General features: G+C 47.7%; 3 protein-coding genes across 4 annotated transcripts; 2 read left to right on the forward strand and 1 right to left on the reverse strand.

Annotated features, from left to right (window-relative positions):
- Positions 1 to 443: 443 nt before the first annotated feature.
- Positions 444 to 10211, forward strand: INPP5E (inositol polyphosphate-5-phosphatase E). 2 transcript variants are annotated; one of them, XM_065648464.1, is made up of 11 exons: positions 444 to 569; positions 1384 to 2451; positions 3619 to 3742; positions 4269 to 4366; positions 5050 to 5174; positions 5314 to 5433; positions 5811 to 5918; positions 6341 to 6502; positions 7079 to 7194; positions 7640 to 7776; positions 8869 to 10211. In XM_065648464.1, exons 2-11 carry the CDS (start codon positions 1595 to 1597, stop codon positions 8999 to 9001), a joined length of 1980 nt encoding a protein of 659 aa, XP_065504536.1. In that variant the 5' UTR covers positions 444 to 569; positions 1384 to 1594; the 3' UTR covers positions 9002 to 10211. The 2 variants fall into 2 exon arrangements, with proteins under 2 accessions (XP_065504536.1, XP_065504537.1); XM_065648465.1 differs by lacking the exon at positions 8869 to 10211 and adding an exon at positions 7462 to 7540 and having other exon boundaries at positions 7640 to 7719.
- A 285-nt stretch (positions 10212 to 10496) lies between these two features.
- On the reverse strand, positions 10497 to 15757 carry PMPCA (peptidase, mitochondrial processing subunit alpha). The gene is made up of 13 exons (XM_065648507.1): positions 15687 to 15757; positions 15390 to 15592; positions 15172 to 15251; positions 14797 to 14879; positions 14419 to 14513; positions 14156 to 14256; positions 13481 to 13744; positions 13193 to 13285; positions 12813 to 12931; positions 12242 to 12332; positions 12068 to 12130; positions 11692 to 11836; positions 10497 to 11416 (listed from the first exon to the last, which is right to left on the reverse strand). Exons 1-13 carry the CDS (start codon positions 15737 to 15739, stop codon positions 11247 to 11249), a joined length of 1560 nt encoding a protein of 519 aa, XP_065504579.1. The 5' UTR covers positions 15740 to 15757; the 3' UTR covers positions 10497 to 11246.
- A 331-nt stretch (positions 15758 to 16088) lies between these two features.
- ENTR1 (endosome associated trafficking regulator 1) lies at positions 16089 to 20555 on the forward strand. The gene is made up of 7 exons (XM_065648688.1): positions 16089 to 16211; positions 16292 to 16522; positions 17556 to 17629; positions 18382 to 18493; positions 19082 to 19144; positions 19512 to 19651; positions 20073 to 20555. The coding sequence occupies exons 1-7, from the start codon at positions 16098 to 16100 to the stop codon at positions 20164 to 20166; spliced, it is 828 nt and encodes a 275-aa protein (XP_065504760.1). The 5' UTR covers positions 16089 to 16097; the 3' UTR covers positions 20167 to 20555.
- The last annotated feature ends 175 nt before the right edge of the window (positions 20556 to 20730 follow it).

Raw genomic sequence — 20730 nt, forward strand, 5'->3', positions numbered from 1 at the left:
TGGAGCACTTTCACATTTTACTTCTTCTTGTGGTTATTGCATTAGAAAGCTGGGCAAGGATGTATGGTTGGAAATAATCTTGTTTTAACGAAGAGGAGCAGGAGAGAGCCGGGGCCATTCTGTGCTGTGCTTTACTGTCTTCATTGAAGTGTTTGAATTTGAAGCTGCAGACTTAATCTTTTAATTTTTTGGAAGTGTAAAATGCCTTGCTTTGAACTGTCGCCTTAATCTGGTAACTCTTCTAAGCGAAGGGATCGTGACTCGCAGCGTTACGCGATCGATCGATTGATTGACTGATTGATTGATTCCTCCCCCTGGCGGCGGTTCGGTCCTCCGGCCGCCAGGGGGCGCAGGCGCTGCCCGCGGGGCGGGCCCAGCGGCGCCGCCGTTGCTACGGCCGGGCCGAGGCCGCCACCGCCGCCCGGAGCGCCCGCGGGGCCGGGCCGGCTCCAGCCCTGCCGGCTCCAGCCCTGCCTCTCTGAGGCCTCGTGGGGAAGGAGCCGCGTCCCAGCCCGCTGCGGCGGGTGAAAAGCCGCCGGGGCCAAGCGCAGCGGAGCCTGCGCCGGGAGGTCGGTGGTCGCTCAGCGAGGGGGCGGCCTGTGGGGAGGCTCGTCCGTTCTGTCCTCGGGGTCGGTGGAAGGCGGGGTGTGAGGGGCCGGTGGGTGTGAGGGGCCGGCGGGTGTGAGGGGCCGGCGGGTGTGAGGGGCCGGCAGGGCTGTCCCTGGGGTACAGAAACGGCTAGAACAGGATTTGCGCTCCCAGTACAGAGCTGCAGAGAGTGGCACTGCAGGTGGGAAGGTCGGGTTGCAATAGCTGCGGAGTAACAAGGTGCTTCCCCCCGCATGTGGGAGTTTGCCTGGAAGCCCGATCCCACATCCCTACAGCTGCTCCCGGGATGTTTTCTCGGTTTCAGCAGCGGTGGCTGGAGGTTGGTGCAAAACAAGAGAAGGTGGCGGCGATTTCCCCACCGTGAGATGCCGGTAGAGGCTGAAATCACTGGAAATTTCCTGGCCTGAGGTCACTGGAGGTTTCCTGGCCTCCGGCACCAGCCTGGGGGCTGGTTGTGCTGGTGACTCACTGCACAGCAACGAGAACAAACCACCGTTTATGTGCAGTTTTGATTTCCTTTGATGCTAACAGTACACACAAGCTTTTCTTAAGGAAGTCAGCATGCAGCCATGATGCCTGCAGCAGTTAGGAATTCAGTTTGCTGCTCCGGTCTTGATAAAAAAAGAAAATAACATTGGTTTTCTAACAAGGTCATGTTAAGGTTTGAATTGTTCTAGAGGCAGGTCCTGTGAAGAGCTTGATTTCTGATTAATGAGCAGGGTTTGCAGCTTAATAACTTTTAATTTTTTCTGTATTTCCCTTGGGGAAATCCAGGTATCCCACCTCTTGGAATTATTGCAGACAATGCATCTGCCTACACATACACCTGCCCTTCGTTCTCAGCTACAGACTGAGTTATCTCTAGTTTCCCTGCCTTTCTGCCTTGGTTGAAGCTCTGTGAATCTATGGAGTAAGTAAGGGAAGGAATCGATGCTGCGAGGAACTCGTCCTGTGGAGCTGTGTCCATAGCTGGATACGGGGGAGAATGAGCACTCCAAATGGATTTCCTCAGCATTCCGGGGCATGTGCTACCCCGAGCACAGAGAGTGGAGCAGTACAGGACCTGCACGCTAAAAAAGCTGGCAAAGCAGCCAAGAAGGAGGCCGGTGACAATGGGCTGCTTACCTTTGAAGATCCTCCAACTGTAGGCACCTCTTTAAATGAAACCTTAAAGCTTCTTCCAGCTGAGCTCAAAGCTAATATGAAAATTAAATCATTCACTCCAAGGCCTTCTCGGAAACCCCGACTGGAACGCGCTGCATCTCTGGATGAGAAAAGCTGGAGGAGGTGGAGGCGGTTTAGAACGAGTCAGGAAAGTCTGACTGATCCCAACGAGACAAGTTCCTCCAACGGTTCTCTGCAGGAAGCGTCCCTCAGCCCTCCGGTCAGGGGCAGGGCAAGCCCCTGCCACCCCTGCTGCCCACAGAGTTCCTTGCACAGCTCACCGGACGCCTCGGAAGCCAGTCCCGCGGGGAAGAGCAGAGGAGGCACCTCCGACCTGGGCAAACGAGCCTCTGAGATCTCCAGTGCCTTTGGGGGGCTTCTGCGGGGCAAAGCGTTTGCCAGCGGCAAACCCCGGTTGTCCCAAATAACGCCGGTTCGACCTCTGCCACCCATGGAGCTGAATGTGGCCTCTCACACCCTGAGGACAGCTAATAGGATTGACTCAGATTGCGTGGATTATCGACATTATTCTCAGCACAAGTTTGGGAGGGTGAGCAGCAGCTTGAGCGACACCAGGCTACACGGCAACGGGATGGTCTATGATAATTGCTCCACAGACTCCATGAAATCCACGTTCAGTCTGCTCACTCCCATTCGCTCCAAGGATGTTCGAAGCAGGTACGTCCCTCAGTTTCTTGTGGCAAAGTTTGGGGTGTGTTAGCAGGGAGACAGCTGCCCTGGGCAGGGGCAGGGAACTTCCAACCGAGCGGTAAAGCACAACGGTTGTTTCATGTTGTTTAATTGGCTGTGGAGGCTGGGAACAGTTTGAAGAGGAAAGATTAATACAAATACTCTATATTTGCTCCTTTCAGCGGGGTATTGTTTTTCATAAATACAAGTTTGATTTGCTGTCAGCTTGCTTGTAATATTTAAGTAATCTTTTTTATTTTCTTTTTTTAATTAAGAAACAGTAGCTGTGCCTACTAATAGTTGGGAAAAACTGTTAAAGTTTTACCAACTGATACAAATGCCCCAAGATAGATTGTTACTCGTTTGTCATGAGGAGTTTTCTTTCAATTCCCTCTGCAAAGCCACTGGAGTCAGGTGAGCAGCTGGGTAGAGCAGTGGGTTGCGCAGCGTTCCTGGACATCATGCTCTCATCATTATTTGTAGAGCTTAAGCAAGATTAAAAATGCTTATTCAACTTGCAGTCCTTTTGCCAATACCCCTTGCTTTTGTAAGCGGCTTGTTCTTTGGAGAAGCAAGCGGTGTGGGGCAGATCTGTCCTTTTGAAATGTGATATTCTTTTAGACCTCAGACTCAATAAATCATTTAGTTGAAAGCTAATTTGATGAGACGAACTGAAGGAAGAATGTGGTTTGAATCATTGATTAGGAGCCACTTGGTGCCAGAATGCTGGGAATAGTGGATCTATTTTCACGTTTTAATTCAACTGAGCTTCCTCAAGATACTCAAATATCAAACCAATCTCTTCATTTTGCGTCTGTGGTAAGTACCAGGGAGACTGAAGATTTTTGATGGTTTCAGTCTTCTCATCACAGAACCTGTGCAGCATCGGTCTTGCGATCACACTCGCGTCCTGGCTTTGAAAAGGCTGGCTTATGACAATAGTTTTGTTTTCCTGCATATGATCCATGAACTCTCTATAAGGGTTGGAACTTCATATGGAACTTTAGGCAAGTAGAACAATATATAAAGACTAAATGCTATTTTCTTGAGCTAAAGGTATATCATTGATTAACTCAAGGTGCAAGTGTTACAAATGGTAATTCCAGCTGTCATGCTGACTCCTTAGCTGCTCTTTTATGGGTCTTCTGTTCACAGGAGCTATTTGGAAGGCAGCCTTCTGGCAAGTGGTGCCTTACTGGGAGCAGAAGAACTCAGCAGATATTTCCCTGATCGGAATATTGGCATTTTTGTGGCCACCTGGAATATGCAGGGTCAGAAGGTATGTGCACAAAGTCTCCACAGGTCTTTTGGCAGTGGTGAAGTTACCCCATCTTTACTGCAGGGGCCGGTGTGATGGTTTTGTTCTATTCATACTATGGTCCTTGTCAACCTGAGCTCATTGTTTTTATCAAATTACAAGGCTCTAAGAATTCAAGACTGATTGTACCAGGTGACTGAGAAGCTACGCTTGGAAGAGCACAAGCAATCCCTGGGGTGTTCCGTAAATAGCCCGTGAGCTTGGTAAAAAGTGAGGAAATTAGAAACATCACGTTACTGGCCCACACGGCTGAGCTGTGGAATCTTGGTTACTGCTGGAGCGGCAGCAGTTGAAATCTGCCCTTGGGAAGGAGAATTTTCAGTGTTATCACTTAACGTATTTTTCGGAGCCTGAATCGTTTGCATATTCTGTGGAATTTGTAGCTTAGCTTGGACTTTTCTTATACTTTTCTAGGAAACCTTTGCATAACTAATACTGCTATTTTATCTTTTATCTTTTTTTTTTTTTTTTCTTTTTTTAATAATAGGAACTTCCAGTGAATCTGGATGACTTCTTATTACCCACAGAAGCTGACTATGCCCAGGACATGTATGTCATTGGGGTTCAGGAAGGCTGTCCAGACAGGTAGCAAAAACAATGTAAAGAACCATCCTCTTTTATTGTTAGCTAATTACTTTGTTTTTAATTAGTCTGGAAATAGTCTCCATCATATTCTTAATATTTTCAATAAACAGCCCATTTAATAAGACTCTGAATGCTATTGCATGAGCACCAGGGGAAATAGGTTTTAGAGGAAAATGTCATAAAAATCTGTAAATACAGAACTCAGCCGTGTTGTTAGGACAGCAAATAGCAAAACTCCTGTCTGATTTCTGTGGGCATCTTACCATAGATCTGAGAGGCGGTGAGTTCACTCAGGGGCTGGCTGTGAGCGTGAGCAGCAACGTGCTCGTTACAGGACATTGCTGCAAATTTCTAGTCTGTCTGAGACTGACTAGCCCTGGAAGAGCAGGTTGAAGCCTCGTGTCAGACTCTGCTTTTTTAGGGAGTCTCCCAGTGGGATTCTCTTTTCCTCAGATTTGTGAGCTGTTTGGTGCAGTGGCTATAATTCTCTTACCAACATGCAGAACCTGCTGCGTGATACGTGTGGAGTTCCACACCAGACTGACAAGGCAGCAGAGGTTTTGCTTACGCTTGTTTGCTGTTCTTTATCAGGGGGATTGCTCTGTTCTCACAACGCTGATTTCCTCTCCTGGTTATTGTCTCTTGTGCTGTCCTTGTGATCCAGCTGTTGTTCTCTCCTGCAGAAGAGAGTGGGAGATCCGCCTGCAAGAGACATTAGGTCCCCACTACGTCATGCTCTACTCCGCTGCTCACGGGGTGCTGTACATGTCGGTTTTCATCCGGAGGGACCTCATCTGGTTCTGCTCAGGTGTGTGGTCCAGAAGGAGCTGAAGAGTGTGTAGGTGAAAGGGCCGCTGCCATCGGGTGTCTTGTCCTTCTCTCCTAATTTTCCTGCTCACCACCTCTAGAGGCTCTTCAGTAAAAGCAGGTTCTTTTCCTCCTTCCAGAAGTGGAGTATGCCACGGTGACAACTCGAATCGTATCTCAGATCAAAACCAAGGGAGCGCTGGGAATCTCCTTCACGTTTTTTGGGACCTCCTTTCTCTTCATCACCTCCCACTTCACATGTGAGACTTTTACAATCTTGTTAGAAGTGTCCTGATGGAGGGAGGAGGGAAAAAAAACTGCAGGGGGATAGAGGAGCAGGACAGACTGAAGTCAAAGTGCGGGATTGCTGAGCTAAGAACAATAAGGGAGGAGGACTTTCTGGTGGCAAACTTACAAAAGAATTTGGTTTAGAAAAGCAGAAATGAACTCTGCACAATTGTATCTCTTTTGCACACTTTCTGTCATTATTTTTCAGTCTGTATGCTCCCTGGGTCAGAGTGTTACAGTTTACATGTGGAATATGTCTGATGTCATTTGGAAGCTCCTGTTTTAACCAAAAATGGTGTCTGAATGGCAGCGATGCATCGTTGGCAGTAATGGGATTTCTGTCTTTCAGCTGGGGACAGTAAGGTGAATGAGAGGAAACTGGACTACAATAAAACCATTCAAGCCCTTACACTTCCCAAGAATGTTCCAGACACAAACCCGTATCGATCCAGTTCTAGTAAGAAATAACTTTATTTCAAAACTTAAGAGAAAGAATATTATTTCAGTTTACATATCCACAGGTCAGTGTATTGTTTGCCAAATTTTATCATTGTTTCTTATTACCACATTCCGTGATGATCACAGGCAGACAACATGTTTAAGTACTATATCTCCTGGTAGTAAAAATAAATAATTTAAGCCTGTTCTTTGAACAAATCTAGTAGCGCTCTCAGTAAGCCATGCATCATACAGCTCTCATTTCAAAAGAATTGAGTTTCATTTTAATGAACCTTTAGCTACATCATATCCTTTAATTTTCCTCAAAAGTCGAAAGGAGATTCAGGGAAGAAAAGTTTGGGATTCTTTTTTTTTTTTTTTTCCTTCAGAAGTTTTCAGGACGTTTCCCTTTGTACTGACACTTCTGGCTTGAATTTGCAGGTGATGTCACAACTCGGTTTGATGAAGTATTCTGGTTTGGTGACTTCAACTTCCGACTAAATAAGGATCGTGAGACTGTGGATTCCATCTTGAACCAGAACCCAGAAACAGACGTGTCCAAGCTACTGGCATATGACCAGCTCACCAGTGAAATGAGCAGGGGTGAGCAACAGCTGCTTTTCTCCCAGGCTGGCAAGAACAGAGATATCTATGCATAGAAATAATGACAGCCTGCTTCCTAGAGACCATCACTGCTTTCTGTTAAGTTCCCTAAAAATGGAAGTCAGCAGTTGTCAGATACAGTGGCAGTCTGCACAAGAGACATTTTGCTATAGCATTTTGCTATATATAGTGTAATCTCTTTTACTACTCTGTTTCATCCAGTTCCTCTGAAAACTGGACATCATTCTTTCACAGGGTCTGGGGCACTTATATGTTAATAACTTGCATTTGCAAAGCATCATGAGCTTCGATGGAAGGGGAGGTGCATCCAACAAATGTTTTTTGTTTAAATAGCCACTAACTAAATAGCCACAGGCTATTTTTTATCCTTGATATGTAAGAACTCGAGCTTGCTCATTTTCCAGAGCCCAAGCCCAGGTTTTTATAGTCACGTATGTACGTGGCTGCAGTTCCTAGCCAGCATTAGATAAGCAGTGTTGAATAACGGCAAAAAGTGTGTCATGTTCTTGTGAAGGAGGAATTTGTTGTTCATGCTGTTCTCCCCTCCCCTTCCAGGGTCTATTTTCAAAGGATTCCAGGAGGCCGACATTCATTTCCGTCCTTCTTACAAGTTTGACATAGGAAAGGACAGCTATGACACCACTTCCAAGCAGAGGACTCCATCCTACACGGTAAGGGATGGTTTCGGGGCAGCACGCTCAGCCTCTTACCCGCCTCCAATGGGAGTTCTCACCTATATGACAAAGCTCCCTTGCCACAGCTGGTCTGTGGGAGATGCAGTCATGCTGAGATCTGTTTCTTAAGGGCAACAGGACATGTGGAACTGGTTTGGAAGAAAGGATTGTTGAAGTTGTGAGCACACGGAGAGTTCGGTACAGGCTGCTAATCTTATTTTCCCTGCCTTACATCCTGTTCTGTGCATTCTCCCCTGTACTCAGAGCCAGGCAGAGAACCACTGTTGGGATCAGACACAAATTCTTCATGAACGGGACACTTAATTTCACTCAATGGAGTGCGGTAAATGAATGGATTTGTCTCTTGTGAACCGGTGCTTCTTTCCAGGGTGGACGTGCAAAGGAGTTAACGCTCAGTGTCCCTTCTCTCTCTGCTTCCCAGGATCGAGTTGTGTACCGCAGTCGGTACAAAGATGACATCCACGCTGTCAAGTACTCGTCTTGTCCTGTGATCAAAACGTCAGACCATCGGCCTGTGTTTGCCTTGTTTCGTGTCAAAGTGAGGCCTGGCAGAGACAAGTTAGTACCTCGTTATGCTGCTCTGTATGATTGCGCATGGCTCCAGCGGCTCCTGCGTGGGGTTTGTCCTCCCAGGAGAGTTCCTGAGACAGAATTAATCCCATGTAGATCCCTGCAGCCTGTTTGGTTTTTACCCAATATGTGCTCAGTGCTTAAACCTTGCGCTGACATATGAAATCCCTGCTGCCGGGTCCCTTAATCCTCCTGAGGGAGATAAACGGAGTCCATTGCAGTGGACTATAAATCTGTGTTTTATCTGAGATGCAGCCCTCAGTTTTTCCTATCAGCACGGACAGCTTTCCTCTTCTGTTCCTCTTTCCCTCTTTGGGATCAATGCTGGTTTTCCTCCCCAGTGGTAGCTGCATTTCAACATCGCCATATGTCTGTGGAGTATTTCGAGATCCTCCGTGTTCTTTATGTCCCATTGTGGGCTGTTGTGCCAGTAGAACTCCTTAGAAAATTTGGTTAAGTCACTGAAATGTAGTTAGTCTCTTTTCTGTGAGTAGCAGTGTCAGGGTCAAGACCCAAATATTTAGAAAATTTCAGAAAAATTTTCAGAAAATTTCTCAAAGCACGTGATCAGCAGTGCAATTAGAATTGGTTTTTATTTGTTTGTTTACGGGTATTAAATACCCATTAAGTAGAAGTATTGCAGAGTCTGTGAGGCTGAGCTAGTTTCCTTCTGTCCTCTCTAGAACAGACCAGAGTAAGAGCTGTTGTGCATGAACCCTACCAGAAAATACTCTAAGAGTACGCTAGTTTAGCTTTACAAGTTGGTTTTTTTTTTTTAGTTTAGGGTCATAAAGAATGTCCTCCATGTACATCCCTTATGAGTGCAGACATGTTGGTGCTTAAATTGAAAGTACATTTGCCTTTTACAACCATTTTCTTCATTTAAAGGTATCGTGAAAACCCTTAGTTTGTTGCTGTGGAAGAACTTAGTTTAATCTGTTTTCTCCCACAGCAGTAGCTGAATGCCTTAAGAAAGTAAAAATCAGGTTTCTGGCCTTTGTTGTATGAACTAGTTGGGAAACGTTGGGCAAACAAGAAGTGTGTTGTGCTCTGATCTAATTGCTTGTGTTTCTGTTGTAGCATTCCACTTGCTGCGGGGCAGTTTGACAGAGATCTCTATTTAATCGGAATAAAGAGGCGGATTACAAGGGAACTTCAGAAACGGCAAGAGCAAAAGGACCAAAGATCCAGCAGCATATGTAGCATTTCCTGAGCTGAGAACTCTGCAGTGCATGTGTTAGAGGTGCCCAGAAAGAGGATTTCAGGCCACGACAAACTCTGCAGGGAATTGTCTGCTTAAGCACCTCTGGCAGTTGCTGTGGCTTGTGAAGAATGTCTTAAACCTCATCCTGGATTCATTTGCATGAGGTAATCCATGTAGCTCAAGTACTTTTGCTGGAGAAAATGGAGTCAGTTATTTAGGACATCCATCCCAACAGATGTGACTGATTTATTTTTAACCGTACTCTCTCTGGAAGCAACCAGATGCAGTCTCTTGGTTCTAAGATGACTCCACACAGGGGGCACAGCTTCTGGAAATGGCATGACTGGGGCTAGGGGACCTAAGAAAAGCCTGCAGAAAGGTGGAAACACTTGTTTGTCTTTCGGGTTGACTGGTTAGCTTACATACATTGTGAGGTTGTTTTTTTTTCTCCTTATCTGTAGTTAAGTGTACGGTTACTCTGTAAAATGCATAACAGGGACCAGTTAGGGGACTCGGGCAGTTTTGTGTAAAGATGGTGCTCCTGTGTTGGGCTTTTTTGGTCCTCGACAGCAGGACCTGTGTGAATGTACTACTAATGTACTACTGTACATTTGATGTGTAGAAACATTGCCTTTCAATAATTATTCTATAGGCCTTCTGTTACTGAGGGGGTAAATCTCAATCTCTCACACCATGTATGTGGCTGTTGAGACTGCTTGAAACAATCCCTTCCTTAACTCACTTGCCCTCCCCGGGGGGGATAAAACACTTGCCGCCTTCAGCAGCAGGACACTCGAGGTGAAAATAATGGTCCGAGTACAGCTACTGTGTAATGCTTCAGCAAAGTGATGGAGAGGTCAAGTGAGTAAACGAGGGCAGCGCGCAGAGAAACTGCACAAGTCAGATCAGCGCAGTTCCATTATCTCTGATTACAGTTAATTCAGTTTGGTTTTTTATTTTTCCAATTCAGTGAACTGTAAGTTGCTATTTTTTGAAGTAGTGTTGTCTTAAGGCTAAACGTGCTACATGGGCCAGTGTGGCACTGGTAAAGTGTAAGTACAGCTAATACTTTATGGGCACAGATCAGGTGGATCGTTAATCACTTTAGTACATAGAACACCGTGCAAACTTGGAGGAAGCGCTGCTAACTATGCAACCTGTCCGAGACAGAGCTTCTGTTCTGCGGTACGAACATTTAAGGCACTGACCTGTCTGTAGCCATCAGGTATTTGGATTTCCTTTCTTTTTAAAGGAATAAAAATATATTAATGCAATACCTTAAATGCGAATGAGCTCTTATTGCAGGGTTGTCAGAACTGGAGTTCTTTGACTGTGTGACGCATGCTAACAGTTTGGGGGACCTGAGCTGTTTGTCTTCAGCTGGCAAAGCAGGACAGATTTCTTTGGGATCATTTGCATTGAACAAACTAAGCACGTTTCACCTGTCAATTCAAGACACCCAGCCATTAGCTGCTGAATTTCAGAACTCTTACTACTTGTTCCAGTCACTTAGAGGTCTCATTTATTTTCTTACAAACATACACAACAACTGAATAGGAGATCCATACCGTGGGTTCCACAAGAAGCAATGCAACAGGTTTTCTTCCAGTTGCATGAGGGAAGGTTTGGGGATAAAGGCAGTAACAGCTGCCTCACAACGTTCTGCTCCCAGTTCCATCACTCCGTACAATACACATCTAGCCAGTGAGGTGCTGCAATGCAACTGTCTACATTTGTAAGCCCGTATGTTAGGGGATTATAGAAATCAAATGTTTTATTCCTCTCTTTTGGATCTCCCATTTCTTCAGTATGTCAGATGCATGGTACTCAGTTTGATGTCTCTCTGTATGATGTAGGATCAGTCACTTTCAAGATCACAAGCTTTCTAAATGTGGTAATTTTGTTGATCTTGACTCCCAGCCGAGTGACAGCTCTGCTGTGAGACTGACAGTTACGTTTTCTTTTTGCAAGGCCTTAAGTTCGTCCGAGCGACAACTTGAAGAAAGCAGGTGCAAGTTCAAGGCGCAGCAGCAGCAACTCCTTTAATAATTTCCCATTTGTGTACCAACTCTGGAGTAAAAGAATTTTTATTCTTTAGCATAGTTTACTTGCAAGTGAAAAACCTGAAGAACAGGATCGCGTTCATTCTAGAGTAAGTGTCCGTGGAGCATTATGCATAGTATCACTGTAGATGAACTCCCCAGAAACTTAAGTTACACCATAGGTCTACCTTCCTTAAAAAAGAAGCAAGTCTCTATCGGAAGAGCCGGTACTTCCGAGGGAGTCGCCCATCCTTACTGGAAAGTGCTGCCTGGATGTGTTCGTAAGTGGGCAAATCCGTCAAGTCACCCAGTGCGGCCACAGCTGGTTTTTTATGAAGCATCTTAGTGACCACTCTCTTGATATCAGTAGATTTCACCTGACCTGCAGAAAAAAAAGCCAGACTTGCGACAACTACATTCTAAATAGCGCAAAGCAGCTTTATGATGATGCTGAGTCAGACCCCATGCTCAGAAAACCAATCACTAACTCTAGACCTTCTCTACCATGCTGGTTTTTTCCTTCTTTCTGACAAAAATAAGCCTTGTGCTAGCTTGCAAGCAATTGAGAATATCAGTTTGGAGTGTTCTAGGCTGCTCCCCCTGCCCACGATTGTATCTACAGTTCAGTCAAGGCCAGGAAAAGTGTCGTCTACTCACTGATGAGGGCACAGAGCTCGTGAGGCAGCTTCCTTGTGTTTGTTGCCAACACTTGCCTTCCCACATCTTCAAAGATAACTGGCCGAGACTCAAGGTTCATCATGAGCATGGACTTCAGCTGCGTCTTTGCTCGTTCAAGCTCAACCTGTAAATGAGCAGTAAATACAAATAGATGTTCAAAAACAGCCTGGCTGCTGCTCTCTAATACAAGAGACCACCTAAGAGTTCTGGAAGCACCTTCCTCTTTGTGAATGTGTTGCTAAAATTACTGTATTCTTTTACAGAAATACTTAACACACTTATCTACAAAATTTCATTCTAGCCAGGCCAGTGCGATGCAATATTTCAGCTCAAAGACCAAAGTTAAGCTGCTGACCTCCCCTACTGCTCCTGCCATTAGAATGAATTCTCTTGTGATGATTTCCACCATTTCTCGAACCTAGGAAAAACAGATGATTGGAAGGAGATTAGAACAATGCTTATTCTGTCTGGTAAGAAGTGATGTGATTACTTTTGAAGGACACCTGTCTTTGAATACAGGACTATTTACCTGTTTGGGGTCTGCACTGGCATGTATACACAGGAGACCTGTATCCTCGTAACTATGGTGGTAAGAGGTCGCATTATACATCCAGTGGTGCCTGCGAGTATACAAACAGTATTTAAAAATTTCCAAACCATAATTTAAATGTAAAAATTTAACAAACACGGACAGTGAGTCCCCTCCTAGTGCATTTTCCGGATTCTCAGCGTTGCCAATGAGAATCGTTAATTCTTTGCCTCTGACAATTTCTGCATGTGCCATCTACTCCCTTCCCTCCACTTGCATCCTCGAGACCAACCCCAGAGCAAGACAGAGCAAAGTTACTGGTACCTAGAGCCAGTTAATATTGTTAATATCCCCTGATTAAAGGATGGATTGGTCTAGTAGAGGAAGACGGGATTCCTGGTCACTTCTGCCCTTCACTTTCATCCTCTCAAAAAATAAATCAGTCCCACACATTTCAAGCAGAATAGGCAGATGTAAAACCTGGGGGTGCTGGCTTGCAAAAGATGAAGCCTTCCACGTGAACCTGCTAATGACTGTTTCTGCTGTCCCTTAAACAGAAAGGCAAACAAACCTGTTGAGCACATTGAGATACAGCCGGGTGAACATGCCCTTGCCAGGCCCTCCAGCTGAAAAAGAGCCACCACCTCCCATCATCATGTTTAGGACCGCAAAGGGAATGAAATCTTCCTCCTGAATCACAACAAGAAATTCAGCCAGCTAATAGCAGAGCCTTTGAGGGGCTGGGATGAGTAAAGAGGGAGAAAATGAGTCGGGAAGAAACAAGGCATGAGAAGAGCAGAAAGTTCAGTGCCTTCATCAAACTGTTAGTGAAAAAGCTGCTTGGCTGTATGCGCAGCATCAGCAGCAAAAGTGCCGATGTTTACGGTGTGAGACAGTGTTCTGGGATTCTTCAAGTACAGGACACTCAAAGGATTTTAGGTTAATACTTACTAAAAATGAGCAGCTTTCTAAGCCAATCATGATGTGGGTGAGCTCTGGGATGGGAGTAGGGCCCAGACTCACATCTGACATATCTTTTTCAACCTATGGGAAGGATGGACAAATTATTAGGACTGATTTTTACCCCTCTTGTATCCAGCCTGATACATTCCCAACAGAAGTAATGGCTATCATGGCCAGTTTTGGCTCATACTCAAGAACAGCGTGTGATTTTAGAAAAGCAAAGCCTACAGAGAAATCGGTTCAAGTCCAAATCTGCCACCTCCACCTCCCTTCTACCTTGATGATGCCTCCGGTGTACTGAGCCACCGATCTGTCCACATCCTTGCCCTGCCCGCTGCCCCATACGGGCTCCACGCCGAGCAGATGTTTCCTCGCACACTCCACCAGCTGCTCGTGCTCGATCCCCACCCCTGCGAGCACCATCCTGTCCGGCGTGTAGTAGTTGCGCAGGTACGAGTGCAGGACTTCCCGATTGATTTTGTCCGTATTTTCCACTGGGCAGAACCTGTTCAGTCCAACTGTGTTGCCTCTGTAGGCTGCCTAAAAGGAAACAGATGCATTAAAGTAACAAATATTACTTCAGCCCCCTCCATCTAAACCTTCTCTTTCTATTCTAGAACTATGCCTGCCTATTTGAGACATGTAAGAGAGGAAAGGCCGAGCGTTATTTCACTAACGTCAGCGTAACTCAACAACACGTTGTCACCCGTGTCAACAAAGAGAAGTTATAGGTAGTTTTAGTTTAGGTTAAAATCTTTCACTTGTGTAGGATTTTGAAGTGGAGTGACAGCAAAATTCTCCCTCTCACCACTGAAATCTAATTGAATAACAGAAAAATTGGTTTTCAGAATAGTCTAAAATAAATCCTGAGGTTCAGGAAAAACTGAGGAAGAGAATGCAGCGCGTCTCATACGGGGCACTGCACACAACATAGACTTTTCAGTGTTTTACCGCGTGGATCATTTCTGTGAGGAGCGGCTCGGGATCAGGTCTCATATTCAAGTCTTCAAGCTCAAATCGTATCGCCATTCGCGTCATCTCAATCTCCTCATCTATAATAAGAGACAAAGCCAGAGGTAACAATCACCACGCCAAATACCCAATTGCTACAAAATAACTTTTTGATGAGCACAATCTAATGAAGAATTCTGAAACCTCCTAGCAAGCCATGCGTGGGGAGGCTTTTTTTGGGACAGGGACTTGTGTTCCCAGACCTGAGAACCTGGGCTGCAGCGCTACATCAGCCAGCAAGTTGACCACCGTGTCCAGGCCTTTGGCGTCAGCAGAAACCGCGTACATGATGGTGTCCCTGCAACACGAACAGACAGAAGTCACGTCTACGATCATTCAATGAACATGCATCACAAATTCACAGGTAAAGCTGCTTGACCATTATCACTAAATGCTTTCAAAAGGAAACAGAACTTTTAAAACCCTTTTGGTTTATTTCTGTAGCTTCTTAGCAGTCGCCACAAATGGATTTCTGCTGCTTAGAAGGAAAAAGTGGCTTTGACTGTCACACACCTCAAAAAGCAGCTCAAGCCGCTGTCAGTGTTAGAAACACTCAGGTAACAGCACAGAGAGCGTCATACCTCGATGCCTGGCAGTCACAAATGCCCCCGTGCTTCTCTAACGTGAGGAGAATTTCGTCTTTGCTGCCAAACTGAGCTGTGGACTGAGAAAGAAAATACCAGTGTCATTAGTAAAACCATAACTGTTTATAACCCTTCAGTGTAGCCCAGACAAGGATCTTCTACAATCTTTAAGCCAAATGCTTTGCTAAATACTCACTAACATTGGAGGTGAAAGCACCGCTTTCAGAATACAATTATGGTTGCAATAATTAACCAGGAATGCCATCAGCGTCTATGTAAGCAACTCAGACCCCCGGTGAGGAGCAGCCCTGCCCTTGGCCACTCGGTGCTGTGCAGATTTACGGTGTTTCGCACCGTGAGAACGGTACTCACGGAGAACGCCAGCTTTTCCAAGAAGTGGGAGATGCCGCTGAGGTATTTTGCTTCGTGTCTTGATCCCGAATTTACAAGAACTGGCGCGAAAAGGAGAAGAGGTCAGTGTGAGTCCCACCCCCAGGCTCCCGGGGGGTGCGGTGTCGCCACCGTGTCCCCGGCTGCAGCCGGGGCAGCACCACGGCCCGGGCCCCCCGGTACCGGGCTCCGGTACTCACGGCCCACGGTGCAGAACTGCCCGAACTTCTTCTGCGAGGCGACGCGCAGCCCGTTCTCCAGCAGCGTCACCCGCGTCTCGAACTGCTCCCGGCCCTCGGCCGCCGCGAACACCGCCTTGGGCACGCCGGGCAGCGGGCAGCTCAGCGACACGCCGGGGTAGGCGCCGCCGCCGCTGTAGCTCCGACCGGCCGCCAGCCCGCACCTACGGGAACCGCCGTCAGCGAGGCCGGGAGCCCCGGCAGCACCTCCCCCGCGGCCGGGACCGGAGCCGCGTCCCTCCCCCGTCCCCCGCTCACCGCCGGGCCGGGCCCCAGGCGCCGCGCCGCAGCCACGCCATGGCGGCCGCCATCTTGCCGTCACCGGGAGCGTCGGCGCGGGGTCACGCGTGGGCGGGGCGGGCGGCACTGCGCAGCGGCGGAGACCCGGGGATTGGTGGGCGGGGAAAGGGGCGGGACTCGGAGGAGGTCATGATTGGGTGAGGGCGTGGCAGCCGCTCGCTAATTGGTCCGTTCTGAGAGAAGGCGGGGCGGGCGGCACTGTGCAGCGGGGCTGGATGGGCGGGGCAAGGGGCGGGACGCGGAGGAGCTCATGATTGGGTGAGGGTGTGGCGGCCGCTCGCTAATTGGTCCGTTCTGAGGGAAGGCGGAGCCCGCTCTGAGGCGAGGCCCTGCCCCGCGGTCGGTCCCCGCCCGGGTCGCGGGGCTGCCATGGCGGCGGGCGGGCAGCCGGTGCCGGGCCCGGCCGAGCCGAACCCCTTCTCCTTCCGCGAGTTCGTCCGCAGCAAGGCCCGCGGCGGCGAGGAGCCGGGCGGCACCCGCCAGGTAGGGCCGGGGCGGTGGCGCGGCTGGACCCCCCTGCGGCGCCCGCCCGCGCCCCCTCAGCCTCTGCTCTCCCCTCCCAGGCGGCGCAGCCCGGCCCGGGCCCCGGCCCCCTCTTGTTCCCGGAGCCGCCCGGAGAGGCGGAGGACGAGGATGAGGAGGAGTGGAGCGGGAGCTACCGGCCCTCGGCCGTGGAGCGGGCCCACGCGGGCCCCGCCGGCTCCTTCCCCTGCGAGGGCCCGAGCGCGGCCTGTCCCCGCGGAGCCGCCCCGGGCCCGGGCGGTCAGTCCCCGCGCCAGCCCAGCTACGAGCAGGTGAGAAGCTCGGCCGGGCTCCCGCCGCCCTGCGCGGAGAGGACACGGATCCGGGTTCCGCCAGGCGAGCTCTGAGCATCAGGTTGTAGGAAACGAGCGTCTTGCCGATATAATAGGCCCAGGCAGGATCTCTCAGCAAAGCGTATTTTAATAATGCTCTCGCAAGACCGGGTGTTCTACCTAAAGGCAGGCACACAGAATAGGGCAAAAAGCCCCTGTTTATATCCCCCCCAAATCCCGGCCACAGATTCACTGCCCTGTTCCCCATGGGTTGGTACTTCAGGGTTTACAGACCACCCGACCCTGCCTCAGTTTACCTGTCTCATTCATCTAACAGCCCCCTCCCCTTATTGATTTATTTAAAATATGGATTCTTGGCTCTTTGGCTACCCTTCCCCCTAGCTTAACTTTTTAAATACAGAAATCAGTTTGCATTCTGAGGTTAGTTCGAAGAGGCTTTGTTTTATGTTAATGATTCATAGTCTGATGTCTCTCAGTCCTTTCCCCTCGCTGGGGTCAGGTGCCAGGTCCCCAGTTTTGTAAAAACAACATTTCTTCATTAAACGTTCCTTACAAGGTTATTACAGAAACTCGGTGTTAGTAAGTTGTTTTGTCAGCAAGGGCTGTGCGGTACCTGGCGGCTTGTTAGAGCAGCTCGAAGAAGAGAAATAGGCCTGAAAAGCTGCTCCACAGCATAAGTCAGATCCAGTCCCTTCTCCTGCTGCTTTGGGCATGACCCGGGTGACTTCCTCATGCTTTTCCCCCTGAGGTTATGTTAATTTAGAAATAACAGCATCTGGATAGTCATATCTGCACTGGTTGATGGCACATTTCTGTGCCCCACAGGGTTAGTGATGTTAAATGGTTTTGAGATGGGAAAACTAGGTGTGAAAGTAACCTTGAATGTAGTAGAAAGTGCAAGATTTTCCAGCACTAAAGTTAAAGCTGGATATTTCTTATGGTACTGGTCTTGGAGTGTTAGTAGTGTTGTGAAACTACGCCCTCATTTCTAATGGAGGTTTTTATTTTTTAGCTAAAAGAAGAGAATGCCAGTTTGAGAAGCAAGATCAATAAGCTTCAGATTTTCTCTGAAACTCAAGCCGACAAGTGCGTAAGCCACAGTATGGGGGAAAGTAACCACATAAGCAAGGAGTTGTCTTAGAAGAGGTGCTCACTGGAAACAGTCAACGTCTTTAAGAAGAAAAATGTAGTTGAAATCTATGCTATTTATTAAAAAGCTTTAACAAACCTGGTTTGCTTGTTGAAAAAGGCTTGGAAAGTAAGTAGCAAGCTGACATCTGATAAGTGTGTTTGTGTGGCTTATGCTTCATGCAGCTTAGGTGGTTAGTGAAAATGAGGGTATAGCCTGACAGGATGCATTTCATAAAGCTTCAGGTTAACAGAATACTGAGTCTTAATCTCTCTCCTTGGAAGCAAGAAAAGCACTTTTGTTTTTGCTGGTGAGTAACTTGATATTGGGACACTTGAATTTCCTGAGGTTAAACAACCCAGTGACTGATCTAGGGTGGCAGTTTCTTAAATTCCTGTCTAAATCCCCTGTGCGGGGCTGCTCCTCCAGTGAGGCAGCTGGTACTTCATGGTGATGGGGTAACATTTGTTTCAGAATTACCCTGTTGTGAACAGTTCTGTTTTCTGTACGGCCTTTCTGCATTCAGCTGTATAGTTCCCCTTAATGCTAATGGATGTTGAACAAAGAAATCCTCAGAGCCACAGCATAGTTCTGTGAGAAGACTTTTATTTTTCTTATAACATCAAAGAACGAACTTTCCTTCCCTAGAATTTTCTTCCTAAAGTATTCAATGTTACAAGTGCTCACTGTACATTGTCTGTTTTTTAAGGATGAGGAAGCTTGAAAAAAAACTCGAGGAAAACAAAATTAAAGAAGAAAAAGAAGCACGGGATTTAGAAGCAATGGTGCAGCATGTGGAGCAAAATCTCCAGCTGATGACTGTAAGTGTTGGCATTTGCCACAGAGGCAGAAGCTTGTTCGTGGTTGGAACTGTGGAGTTCTCTTCCTTTCTCCCCCAGGAGAGTGGGCGAAGCTGAAGCAATTGCTTCACCTGTGTGAGCACTAAACAGCTCTGACATTGGTTCAGAATCTTCCCTTATAACAAGACTGCATCCCAGTCTAGAGCTCCTTTCATCATAAGGGAGGTCTGTGCAGAAATACCATTTTTGGATTCATCAAGACCTTCAATTGTTTTTTTGCAGCCTTCTGAAAACACCTCTTACATGACCTAAGAGCTGTTTTTCCTGCTTCCTTATTTATATTGAGTATCTTTTCCTCTTGTCCACAAAAAAAGAGAAATAACAGCTGGAGGTGGTGAGCTGCACTTGAGATACCTGAAAGGAAAAATGGGGAGGAAACAGCTGATCAGATGTAACTGGGTGCACTGTGCCCATCTTGTAAAGTGTTCAGAGCAAGAGGTGGTGTAACACAAACCACATTGCTTCAGGTTATGTGCTGGGATCGTAGCTCAAACTGCCTGCTGTGTCTTAAGCACTGCTATGGTATAAATAATCTTTATTCTGTTTCAGAAACGGGCTGTTAAAGCAGAAAACAACGCTACAAAACTGAAACAGGAAAACGCACTACTTCAGGTAAGAAGCAGGATTCTTAAGGCCTTGCTGAATGTACTGGGGCTGAAAACATCTTGAAATTGATGCTGTAAAAAGGATATTGAATATTATGCCTCACTTCTCCTAGCGAATGCTGCAGAAAGTGTCCTAGACCAGCCCATTTCATCTACACAGACTGTTAACCTCTCCTCTGGGATGTGCGATACTTCACTTACCATTTGGGTGAAGTTTCATTCTCTCTAGGCAGCCTGGTTATGAGACCTCTTCATTAGTTGCTCCACCTAATAAGTTGCTGTACAAGTGCATTCATCAGTCGCTTTAGTTGTAAAGGACCCACTGGAGTTTTGAGCTTATTTTCACTTGATTTTTTTGTCTGTGTCATCCATAGGTTCAGCTGAAGAATTACAAGACTGAGAATGAAGCGCTGAGGTCGGGCCAGTCGGCGAGTCTGGCCGTGGTGAAGCAGAATGCGGAGCTCGCCCTCCAGAACCTGCTCACGGTCATCACCAACTCCCGCTCCTCCATCAGGTGAGTGGCTTTAACCTCCCCTAACGCTGGCCCAGATCCTCGTCTAAATACTGAGGCCGTGACTAAATGTCCCCAGGGGTTTTTTTTTTAGGATTGAAACTCAGGCTTTTGTATTCTGTGTGCCAGATCAGCTAGTCCATGTTCTTACTTATCTGGCATGTATTTTCCTCCAAGTTTAGGTAATAAAAATAACTAGAATGTGGAAGTCTTATTTTTTTACTTAATGTAAAACAATCAAATGAAGTGTAAGAGACTTAGAGAGTTTATCTGAGACTCTTATACATCACTTCTAAGAAGTGTAGTCTTCAGTTCAGATAAACTGCTTCTGAAAAAAATCCCCTTGTGTGGGTGAACAGCCCCAAAACGCTGCCCAGCTGCTCCATCCCCCCCTGGTCTGACACTGCGTCTCTCTCCGTTACAGGCAGCTGGTCTCTGGAGCAGAATCGCTGCAGCTTGTTGCCGATCTCCTTAAATCAATAGACAGAATTTCTGAGGTGTCGGAACACGGACAATGACTCAAACACAACAGACTCAAATGGAGAACTTGGCTTTCATACAGATATCATGTTAAAAAAGTTAATTTCTGACGTTGCACCTCGTGACAAGGTGCGAAGCTGTTGGCGCTGCTGCAGAAATGGCTGTTCCGGATCGCCAGAACCGAATGGACCAGAGTATGTCCTTGTCCTGCCAGGCTGGGACCGCAGCCCCCAACTCACACCCCACATTCCCGCAGGCACCCCAGATTTTGGCTGGGACACCCCGAGCACCCCAGGTTTTGGCTGGGACGCCCCTTTGCCTTTCCCTCCCCATTATTCGCCTGCCACGGAGGGAAAAGAGCTTGTGGGGGTCTGTGCAGCGCGGCGAGGCCCCGGGCGCTGTGTAACGGGTTTGGTGCCGCTATTAAAGGCCGCGGAGGCGGCGGCGGAGCCGGTTGTGCGATCGCTGCGGGGACCCGGGGCGGGGGGACCCGGGAGCGCCCTCGCGCCGCCCACGTGCGCCAGCCCCGCCCCGCGGCACTGTCAGCGCGCCCCATTGGCTGGACAGCGTCACGTGCGGCGGGGCTCAGCTGACCGCGGCGC

This window comes from Caloenas nicobarica, chromosome 19 (genome assembly GCF_036013445.1).
Source record: "Caloenas nicobarica isolate bCalNic1 chromosome 19, bCalNic1.hap1, whole genome shotgun sequence".
In the NCBI taxonomy this organism is placed as follows: domain Eukaryota; kingdom Metazoa; phylum Chordata; class Aves; order Columbiformes; family Columbidae; genus Caloenas; species Caloenas nicobarica.